Below are 12,301 nucleotides of genomic sequence, written 5' to 3' on the forward strand. Positions count from 1 at the left end.
TATGTAGCCACCAACTTTTTGGTTTCTTTATGGCCTGAAAACTTTCCCCTGCATGATTGAAGTAAAGCTCTTGGCGTTGAGGGGATGTGGCCCTGTGTCTCGGTATGGAGGTGAAGAGGGGAGGGAAGGGGGGTATATATATGGGCGACGAGAGAGGTAGAGGTCTGTTGGTCAACCTGGTCAAGGAGAAGGAGAACTATAAGGGACCCGCATGTCATGGGAGATCAAGCAGATGAACGGGAATGCTTTGCTTTGATGTATCATAACTGTACTCTGCAAAATATGAAAAAGAAAGAAGAAAAAAAATCGAAATGACGTGTAGATATATTCACAGATGATTTTATTGACTTTTAATTTAGATTTTCGTCTCCATTTTGGGTTCTTAATCCATGTACTTTTGCACTTTTTTGTGTGCTGTGTTCATCCCACCAGTTTGGTTGGATCTGGGTGATGATTGGTTCCTGGGACAATGAGCTGCCCGGTGATATCAAGAGAAGAAAACTGCATGACAATAAGAAAAGACAGATATTACACACTTTATCTTAATTTCAACATGTTATCTCTTATTAAGCAGTGGCTTCTACTATGTTTTGTAAAGCAGTACAAAAGTTTGTTTGTGTTTTTGTTGGTTTGTTGGTTTTTGACAAAAACAATCCATGTAAATATCACAAGTAAAAAATGTATATTTTTACGACTTCTGAGTTATTACTATTTCATTTGCAAATAAAATATTCAATGACAACCTATAAGGTCTGGTGGCATCTTCATTTTCTAATTTCTATTGAATCTTATATTTAGCCAGGAAGATCCCATTCTTAATTAAATGTAAAGATTTAAACAGATAATAATGACATCATTGGAATATGTGTGAAGAAGTATATTTTTGTGTGTATGACAAATACGTGCGTCCATAGCAGGACAACAATCTATTTTTTCACTTAATCAAACAGGAGATCTAGCGTGTACTATGTAAGGCCCTGTAACCATTGAATTCCATGTCAACGGTGCATTCTGACCTCAGCAGGCACTACTGTGCGATCCCGTCATGGGGATATTATGCACCGAACCCCACCTAAAGCGCACCTGGATGGATCAGTTATTCTCATCATTATACCTTTGTAAAGTCCACCGCTTAATTGCTTCCCCTCTTATTAGTATTATTAGCTACACCGGTGATTGCAGACATCACATTCTGTTCACCATTTGTGGATTATTTGTCAACTACAAAATGCATTTCCAGCAGAAAAGCGTTGAGTGCTGTAGTCCAAAGTGAGGCAAAAAATATTTTTTAATAAAGCCACATAGATTAAGACATAGAGTATAATAAATATATAATAAAGTGACAGTTGAATGAAAAGCGCACAGCATTTCTTAAAATGCAGAAATGTAAAATGAATTGAACTGAAGTATCTGAAACGTCAAATGTGTGTGTGTGTGTGTGTGTGTGTGTGTGTGTGTGTGTGTGTGTGTGTGTGTGTGTGTGTGTGTGTGTGTGTGTGTGTGTGTGTGTGTGTGTGTGTGTGTGTGTGTGTGTGTGTGTGTGTGTGTGTGTGTGTCTTTAAGAGAATAGCGAGCCGGAGCGTGATTTAAGATGAACTGAACTGAAATAATCAACATCGATAACGGGTTAGTTATGAGCATTATAAAAAAATGACACTAAAAAAATATATTAAAAAATCAATATATAGGCCTAGCTTTTTTTGGCAACAAAAGAAAATGTGTCTACAAAAGAACAAAATAAAATGCGTCGTTTAGTATTAGAGCGCCGATGACGTCACTGGCATGGTAGGACGAGGTCGTTGCTGCAGACACGCCAACGTCTTCTACACTCCACGGCGGAAAATAGTGATTTTAATATCGCTGGTTACGCGTTTGAGCCTGTGAGGGACATGCCTGTAGTGTCCGACTGCCACCCGGTGGAGAGGGATCAATTTCAGGCTCCAGCTCCAACCTTCGGATTGTGTGGGTGTGACTGTTGTGCGTGTGGGTGCTGCCGGAGCATGGACACTGCCATTGAATCGGTCTGCTGCCGAGAAGTCCCGGTCAACCTTGACCATCTAATGGTGGGTTTAGGTTGCATAACCATGCATAGGGCATGTCGGATGCTGTGCGAGAGAGAGGTTTTGGAAGTGGCCATGCTCTCTCTAAGGGACGTCCGAGCTGAGACACTGGCGAAAACGATCTTTCACCCTCCGTTTTCCTTTGATGCATTTCAGTAATATCTCCGTAAAGAAGGACTCATTGCGGAAACGCAACGAGCTGTACAAACGCTACCTACATATTCAAGGCGCTGGTTCTCCACAAAAAAAAGTGGAGCGCATCAAGCCTGCGCGCATCCAGCCTGCGCGCTGTATAAAAACATTCAAGTAGAGGAGGAGATAGTAGCCTAGTTGTTTCCTTTAGATTGAGTAGAAATACTTTTTAATGTACAGTTCGTAATTAAAATGACCAAGGGGCTGTAGGCTATTTAAAGCTACAAAAATAATACAAAAGAAACCTGTAGCCTAACTTTCAACGCAACTCTAACGTCGCTTCAGACGTAAACACGAATCCTAACACGATACCGCATAGGTCCAGTTTTATTTGAAACCACCCTGGGACTAAGGATCTATTAAAGAACATGGTTTATTATCTACCTAATAACATGGTTAATAAAGACATGGTTTCACAAAACAATCGGCTCCGGGTGGACGGGACCTGAAAGACATGTTAGATGAATTTAGGGAGATACACCTGCGGATGAGCATAGATGCAAGGCGGATTCACGAGTGTCACGTTTACTTTAGGTGAGTGGATATTGCACAGATGGATGTTGCACAGATACATTACTATGGGGAGCGTATATGTTCCCCGGGTCCTATGTTCCCCGGGTCCTATCCCCTCTTTGTATGAGATTGGGGAACATAGGACCCTTTTTTTTAAAAAGGGTCCATATATGTTCCCCGTTTTTCCCAAAAAGGGTCCTATGCTCCCCGCTATGTGACCCGGGAACAAAAAAAAAAGGGTATATGTTCCCCGGTCTGGGGCGCATATTTTTGCGCCCCTTCTATATCTCCAACCAATATTTTGACATTAAAAAAAATAAATCTAACATTAGGGTAAAATGAGCCAAGAATCGAAAACGGAAGGGGAACCTACCTCCTTGGTTTCGTCAGAACATGCTAGTACTATAAGGCGTTTGGTTAGAGTGTTTTCAAGAATCGAGAATCAAGAACGAAATCAAGAAAATGAAGAGGCAAAAGCCATCCGGGGCGCAATTTAAGAAGAAGAGAAAGGAAGAAGAAGAGAAACGTGCAAAGGAGAAAGGTAAATCTTTAAATCCTGTTCTTTGCCTATAATGAATTCCAAATAGGAAAGGTTGATGAATGCGTGAATTGCTTCGGGCACTTTAGTTGAGTTGAGAAGAAAATATGTACCTCAATCAAAGTTGTCCTACTCCCTGTCATATAGTTATTTCAAGATTTTACAGAGGCGGGTATATCAAAAATGATATGTTCATTTATTCTACATTATATAAAAAAAGACATGATTAAAATAGGGGCGCACTGTATAACGACCATAGCCAGTGCAACAGCACTTCAAATATATTACTCGTTGCATAGTACACCCTTTAAGGAAGACAAACACGGCTGGTAAGTGTGAGAGCGCCGAAATTGCTTAGATGCCATGCCGAGAGCGGTATTGCAGACATATAGAGATGTAGAACATTATAGCTCGCAACATATTGAGAGCTGTGAACTTAGTTCAAACTTTTGAATAATGAACTATGAACTGAACTCGTTCATTTTAAAATGTGTGAACTATGAACTGAACTAGTCAAGTGAACTTTCCCAAAACGGGGCATGTGTCCATAAACCGTCTCACAGGGGGGCGTGGTCGGAGCGTAGTTCAGCAGGGCACAGGCTTGCCATTTCCTCCGTGGATTTTATTCTTGAATTAATGTTTGTTCATCGTTGCGATCGTTGTTGTGTTTATGTGAAAGAAATGCAGTTACAGGGCAAAACAGTTTTTCAAGGTTGCAATTCAGTTTTCGTGGGGAATTAACGAACTATTTTTTATTTTTTATTTTTTTTGCGGAGGGGGGGGGGGGGCGCCAGGAGTGAAGCTCGCCTAGAGCGCCAAATGTGCTGGGGCCGCCCCTGCCTACGAGAGCTCCCCGCACTACGGCCATCCGGAGGCGCACAGAGCTTTTGGCCGTGATACAGTATTATTATACAATTATATTATATTATATAGGCCTACTATTATATGAAGAGTTCCGGGAGTCGCAAACGGCAACAATCACTTTCTCCTCCATGCTGCAGTTCACCCCGGACTGCACTGCACTGAGTTGGCCGGTTGAACGCTGATTGGCTGTTACGTTACACATGTCACTCAGTGGCCACGCTGTTGAACGCCGATTGGCTGTCATCACGCAAATGTCGCGTCAAAGTTTAAATATTTTTAAAGATTGATAGATTGCGCGGAACATAGGACCCTTTTCCCAGAAAAGGGTCCTATGTTCCCCGCTTTTCCCAAAAAGGGTCCTATGCTCCCCGGTATGTATGGCTACAGGGGAACATAGGACCCTTTTTGGGAAAAACAGGGAACATAGGACCTTTATTTTTAAGGTCATGTTCCCCGAGCGGGGAACATAGGACCCGGGGAACATAGGGATGACCCCTTACTATGAACCTACTTCTTCGAGTTTAACTCCTTCTGCATCAGCAATCGGCTAGTCGGAGAACATCAGGGTGAGTAGAAAGGGGCATTTGTTGAACTTCTGTTTACAGATCCGCCGTAGTTTAAATAGAAGCTTGGAAACATAGATCTGTGATATCGTTGGAGTAATAGTTTATACACTTAATGGTCCGATTTACATGACAGGGGCTATCGGAGTGTTAGTCAGTTTAAAGGCTGCCAGCCTCAGAGCCTGACTCATTATCTGTTATGGCTGCTAAAGAGCCAGAGAGTAGGAGTAGGTTACCATGCCAGTGAAGTATCTGATTGTTGAATTCCAACATGGCGGCGCCCTGTAACACTTTCACTGTACAATTTAATCCCTTTTAAAAAGTTCAGCCATTTTTTGTTATTTTAATAATCAGAAGGCAGACAATACATCTGTTATATAATCTAAACTACAAATTTCAGTCCAGTTCATCTTCAAAAGTAGCCCAATAGAGCGGAAAAAACGGCCCAATCTGGCAACACTGCTGAACGTCCTCACCCTCCAGCGTCAATGTAAATCAATGAGACCAACTGAAGCTGGTATGCATCTAAAACTGTGATTCTGAAGAAAGTTTAAATGATATCGAAATTCCGTTTGTATATTACTGAAGATACAAGTGTGTAGATTTGTTAAATGGTTTGAACGAAGATAAACGGTTGAGAATTGATTTAGTTACGTCTTAAAAAGTTGAAGTAGCCTACCAGAGGACGGCTCTGCCGTCCTCCCATTGACTCCCATGTTAAAAAAAAGATTGTAGGCCTACTTTAAAAGTAGAATATCTTAAAAAGTATGTAATATTTAAAAAATCTGAAAGAAAGCAAGAAAGAAAGAAAGAATAAAACTTATGAAGAACAATAGTTGAGCGCTGCATGCAGCACTCACCTAATGACAGAAGAAGAGGTTTCTTGGCCTCACTCCAAAACGAGCTGCCCATGCTTGCTCTCTCTCTCTCTCTCTCTCTCTCTCTCTCTCTCTCTCTCTCTCTCTCTCTCTCTCTCTCTCTCTCTCTCTCTCTCTCTCTCTCTCTCTCTCTCTCTCTCTCTCTCTCTCTCTCTCTCTCTCTCTCTCTCTCTCTCTCTCTCTCTCTCTGACTTTCAAAATGACACCACCCAAGGCTGAAGAGGTCAGCGATATCTATTGACTTGTCAGCTGTTTATTGAGCGACATTCATCTCTTTCCTTTGAGAAGTTCTCCTTACATTGTCACGCCATTGAGCACACAAGATGGAGTGTGTATGTCAACCGCCGGGTGAGAAGAGGGGATGTGGCTTCATCCCTGTATAAGTAGAGGTCACCGAATCCTTGGTTCAGTGTGGGAGATATCACTATTCATTATTCAGTCATTTAGCAGATGTTCTTCTTTAAAGTAACAACCACTGAATTCAGATACACGCTATAAAGGAACTTAGCAGCCACTACGCTATCCTGGCCGTGAGGATATTATGCACAGAATTGCACGTAAAGAGCACGGGGACGACCCCTGGTCTCTGAACCATAGTACATGAGCACTCTGTCATCTGCCATCATTGACATGAGTAGCCCGTTCCAGTCCTAGTCTCCGTCTTCCAGGGCCTCCACATCCATATTAAGGCTTAACAAGGCCAGAGATATAGGGTTTCTCTGCACTGCCTGCTCCACCACTCTGTGGACATTGTTCTACATGATCAGCCAAGCGTAATACCGCTGTCATGCCCGTCCTACTGACATGGCATTGCACTCACACACACACACACACACACACACACACACACACACACACACACACACACACACACACACACACACACACACACACACAATGCACAGTGCATACATTATTGAAAAGGACTCACTTTTTCATTGAATGTCGAATCATACAATGGACGATTTCAATTCCTTGAAAACCTAATTGATGGGTTGGATAAAGTATATTCATGTGAACGCAGTGGTGGAGGGAAATATTTAGAAGAGAAAAAAGAACATTGAAAGAGGATAACTTGCCCATAATGAAAAGGGGAGACACATTTCAACTTGTAAAGAGGATAGATATTTGTTCACGGAATGTAATGATCTTAATTAATAATATATTAAACTCTCTCTTTGTTTAGCTTCATAATCTAGTAAATATTTTTTACTTTCCTGTATTCATAACTTATCTAATTGCCCCCCCTGGTGTCAACCAGGAAGCATTTTTCTCTCTTGGCTGTATGTAAGCAAGGTTGGGGAAGGAATTATTTTTGAATAAATAATAAATATGAACTACAACGCATCCTGAATTCCTATAGATTAACTTCATATTTTATCCATTACATGTCTGTCGGAACACATCATTATCAGTATTAAGAACTTATTTCTTTAATGTAAAATGATATAAATCTGAACTGCTCATTTTTAATCTGCTATCAGTGAATTCTGCTAAAGAAAGTGACTTTGCATCTCTCATCAAAATCACAAACATTTGAAATTGTGCATAAACTCACACCCACATCAAATCCACTTCATGGTGGTGTCAAGCTTCACCAAGAAATCCTTGCTTGACGTCTCCTGGTGTCTTGCTGAATCTCCCTGAATAATGGAGATTGTACTCTGACCCACATTGTAAGTATTTCACTGTCTGCCAACTACATTAATTACAACGCTGCCATTATGCCTCACAGCTAGCGGAGAGGTTAATTGCATGCTATTTTTACATCCCTCTGGCGCTATGATTCCCTTTGCAAACTTGATCTTTGCAAATACAGGAACTATGAAGAAATTATTCATCAGCCGATTTGCTAACCCATTCTGCTAGCCATGACTTTTCCCCTTTGTGAGCCAATATAAACATAGCGGGAGCGGGAGGCCTACATTTTAGTTTATTTTCTTATCCATACTGAAGTAACTGGTTACAGTTCTGTAAGATGTTGATCAGACAGATTCATGTTTCAATTAATCTTGCCTCCTTTATGGGAAAATATGTTTTGAGGCCTATTCTTTATTTCTGTGTAAATAATTTCCATACTAGAATAAACAAACTATAAATATCACCGTAGCAATCAAAAATATGTCATTGTGAAGCAATTAGTCAATCTAATTTAAAGAATGATATGGATAATGAAATCTTCTGAGGCAAGGTCATAAAGAGAGCACCTATTAATAAGAAGTAGCTCCATTAGGCTAACACAATTATATTCATATCAAGACATATCAATTAATGTTCACTTCATTGTTTTGAATGATCTGAAAGAATAGGCAACTCTCTATATTTCAGAAACCTAAAGGTTAAGTCTTCATTTTTTGGTGCATTAATGCTGCTTTGACTGTAAATGGCAATAATTATCTCTGTTCCACTTGTGTTGATTCAGATCATTGTTTATATTTTGGCGCTCAAGCCAACTAGACTATATATTAATGTGGGTGTGAGCCTTTTATGGAACTATAGGGCACAGGACAGTGGGAGCATTGCTGAGTCAATATTTATATGAAACGAAATCTGAAGGTGTGCAATTGTCAATATTAGAAATAACTTATGTTTTCATATCTAGAGCAGACTATCTGATTTTTTTGGAGCAGCATGCTATGTTCCAGTTAAACGTGTTGTGTTGTTACGTTTAGAAACTGTCATATAAATATATAAATATATTTATTGTGGTAGGCTATAATGTTTACTCCTGATTCAGTCACGTTGGACGTCAAGCTATGTCTGTCTTTTCATTTGCAAGTATGCTATAGTTTGTAATGATTTGTGAGTGTCTGTTTGGAGACACTGTTCATGATCACAGCGCTCTACTCGTGTATTGGATTTGTTTCCTGCCTAGTTTTTGGCGAATCGTCCATCTGCTGTTTGTGTTGAGCATTTGTATTGTAATGAAAGGTATATCCACGATACATTCACAGATCACAGAAATCTTAAAGTGTTATCTGGCTTACGGTCCAACTACATCCTGATTGGGACATTTCTCAAGTTTGACCTTCACTTGGTTCTTACTTTTAAATTGATCGACAAAAGGATGTGCACAAGAGCGACACCATCGGCCGGTCCCTGCTGCTACCATTGGGAGCCTTCACTTTCACTGTCGTTGCGTCGCACACTATCGGTGCAGAACGGTGCCACGGCGGATCTCAGTGTTTACAAGGCATGATTCACATTTAAGCATAGCAATAGAATGGCCTTTGGTCATCTCGTCCCACAACTGAAGCTGGAAGAGGCGACAGAGGACGGCTTGTTCAGGAACATCTCCACGCTGCACCCTTCCCAGCATGCACCCAACCAACGCGGGAAGACCGTGTCCCCTTACAACACCCGAAAACAACAAAAGTAAGGACAACAAAAGCTGCCCAATCTATGAATGACTAAGCATCAAACGCGGTGAACGAATGTGATGACTTGATTGTTCAAAAGTTCCGTGTCAGTTCGGTTGTTTTTTTGAGCGTACCTCCGTTGCCCCTGAATGCACACAAGGATTCCCCTATCAGATCGAATATTGTTCCACTAGATTGCTGCACACAGCTTAGGCTACTCTCTTTCTTCTCTTTCGTTATTTTGTTTCCCCCTCCCTACCCCGCTAATTTCAAATGCATTGTAAAAACCGGCGCTTGAATTTACAAGTAAGTTACTGCATGATTAAAAAAAGATAGATTTTAAGTGATTTAAATGACAATGCAAAAGTACAATGCCGTTTTAATTCTCCACATGTTCTTTGACATGTCAACCTAATGCTGCCTATTGGGGCAACGGTGCATCTGGAGAACAATAAAACAAAGTAGTAGGAATTGTACGCACGCATGTCTACCTGGCTTCAATTGGTTCCCTGTTACTAACTGCCTCACAATAATATCTGAGGGATATTTGATGAAGGAGGTGAGTGAAAGCATTTCCTTTCAGTCCCTTCATTGTCAGTTCAGATTCATATTATACAACCATAAGCAATGAGGTCCAGTGAAATGTGACACAGTTTTGCTTCATTCTGGCTGATACTAATTCCATTAACAAACTGACATACAATGGGTACTTTATGGCACAAAGCAATTACACCCAGTCTGCATGGCTCCAGTGGATGGCAGAGGTCACCCCAATGGCGCTCACAGCCTTGCTGGCATTCGATCTGCCTCTTGGTGCATTCACATCCACCCTGCTGGAGCAGAGGAAGGCAGCGGAGCATGTTTGGTTTATTGGCAGATAGCAGGTAATCCATGGGTAAAATAAATGATGCATTAAATAACAACATGCCTAATTTTTTATTCAATCCTTTAAAACAATGCTACAATTTCAAATGTGTACAATACATTACCTTGAGAGTTCTTGACATTTTGATAAGTCTGACTGGCTTGTTCCCTTCATGTCCACCAATGAATAAGCCAATATAACTGAATGGCGTATTGTATTTCTGTTAAGGTAACTGCGGGTGCAGGCAGGCAGGTAGGACCCAAACGCAGACGGTTTCAGGAAACGGCACTTTATTCAAGCCTAAAGGCTAAGGCACAGGAATCAGGGAACTCGGGAGACAACTCGGAACTCGGGAGACTACAGGGAACTCGGGAGACGACAGGGAACACGGAACACGCAAGACTAACCACCACAGCAAACCACGATAAACCACAATGACAGCACAAGGAACAAAGGAAAGACGAGGGCTTAAATAGCAAACACAACGAGGAACAGCTGAGACACATTAGGGGAGGGAACAGTAATCAACACAGGAGGGAAACACAGGGAGACACCCACACCCTGACAATTTCGGAGTATTTAAATTTGATGTGAAGTCGGTGATGATTAGCTTTCCCCTTGAATGGTAAGAAGACGCCTCAATATCAAGCAGTGCTGCATTAAAACAACAGCACACCGTTTACAGAAAGCTATGAGAACTGTCAAAAAGGACTATTGAAACAGGGCTTTGTCTACGATTAAACCCGGTGGTTGGCAGCCACTTTGGTGCTGTGATTAGGCATCTTTCCCTCCCCTCTCCTTAAGCCCTTATCAGACCCTTAATGTGATGCCTCTGTCCTGAGATTCTCTGGGTAATAGCAACGCCATCTTTGGCCATGCCAGATTGCACAGCTCACTGATAGTGTTACAATGCTAAGAGGCATCTGTCTAATGATGTGGCTTCTAACAGAAGCTTCTGGGCATAGAGGGACAGAGAGAGAAAGAGAGAATTTTTTTTTCACCACAGACATTTCGCTTAATGTGTGAACGATGGCAAGAAGCCCAGGATTTAATCTTTCTCCCATCCAGAAAACAACACAAACAACTTTAAGGCAACTTTGAGGCTCACAAAGTGCCTCAGGACTGGTCAACGGCCTTAGACCTTTTCCTTGAATGTTGCTGGGGAAATATTTGATTCACACAGCCTAATCCACTTAAAACTGTTAAGGGAAGTGTCTTTTTTATATGATTTTCGTTTCTTTGACCTTGCAATTCATATTTTTACCGGAATTTCAATAGGGAAAGCTCAGTTCAAATGAACAGATATCTCTGCAATAGAAGCAGACAGAAAATGGTCTTGCTGAAGGCTTGGCTCCTCTTCCTGGTCATCCAGGCTTCCTATGGTGACTAGACCGCATGTGCCCTGGAGCCCGGGGGATTTGGGTATTTTAGGTTTGAAGTCATTATCCTGCCAGTCCTTCTGGAAGTCGGATTTGTAAAAAATCTTAACTTGTCCTCAATTCACATTTGGCCTATATATATCAGCTATTGTGCTGAATTAGACTTACAGTACTTCTTTATCTCTGTGTACAGCTTTATAATGTGAGATTTCTTTGCATAAATTACGATTTTGATTCGTTATTTGATCATGTTTTCTATGAATTGTTTATTAAGTCATCAGTAACCAGAGCCCAAATTAAGGATAAATTGTTATCTTTGTCTGATGAGAATCAAGGAAAAACACAATAATTAATGATAAAATGTATTGCCAAAGACATTTAAGTATGTCACTTGATATATCTACAAAACAATTAGTCAATGATCAATATTATAATTGTGCTGAATCAACAAATTGTTTTCACACTAGTAAACTCCACCCCATGCAGCTGTGAGCTTGACAAACTGAAAACTCACTGCTACTTTTTAAGTGACCTTGATGAAGCCAGGATCAGTCTGTTACTACCTTTTTTGCTAGGCCTCGTGCGCATTAAAATGCGTAGACAGTTTGTGAGTGACCTTGTTCTTGGCGACCATGCAAAAGCATAAAACCTCAGCCAGTTGGTTTTTACTGAGAGCTGATTAGAATGCACTGAGAGTATCACTATAAAGGAATTCATCCGGACAAGCCCCTGGCACTACCCGGGGGCTGGCGTCCTTCCAAGTGGATAAAATGGTTACATTCGTTATTCAAGCCACTCAATTGGAATACGCCCAATAAGTAGTCAACACGGTCGAGGGTGATGCAATACGCATTTAGGATGTGGTGGATTGGAGGAGGAGCGGGAGGAGAATCGAATACAACTTTTGTACTTCAAAACTAGTGACAAGGTTGTAACAATGGATAACGGTTGAAAGAAGCCCCTGTATTCATTAAGTTCTGGATTCATTTTTTGAAGAGGCCCTGGCGGGTATGCGTGTGTCATGCTGTTGATGGCAACACTAGGCGTCACATTCTCCCGTTGAATGGTGGCTGCATTGATCATCTTCTTT

General features: G+C 41.2%; 1 protein-coding gene across 1 annotated transcript in view; it reads left to right on the top strand.

Moving 5' to 3' along the window:
• The window catches only part of LOC132475204 (CXADR-like membrane protein), a 61,097-nt gene extending 60,624 nt beyond the window's left edge, over positions 1-473 (top strand). Inside the window, exon 5 of the mRNA XM_060076210.1 lies at positions 433-473. Within this exon, the coding sequence (XP_059932193.1) occupies positions 433-473 (41 nt within the window). The remainder of the gene's footprint in view (positions 1-432) is intronic.
• Positions 474-12,301: the final 11,828 nt, after the last annotated feature.

This window comes from Gadus macrocephalus, chromosome 16 (assembly GCF_031168955.1).
Source record: "Gadus macrocephalus chromosome 16, ASM3116895v1".
Classification (NCBI taxonomy): Eukaryota; Metazoa; Chordata; class Actinopteri; order Gadiformes; family Gadidae; genus Gadus; species Gadus macrocephalus.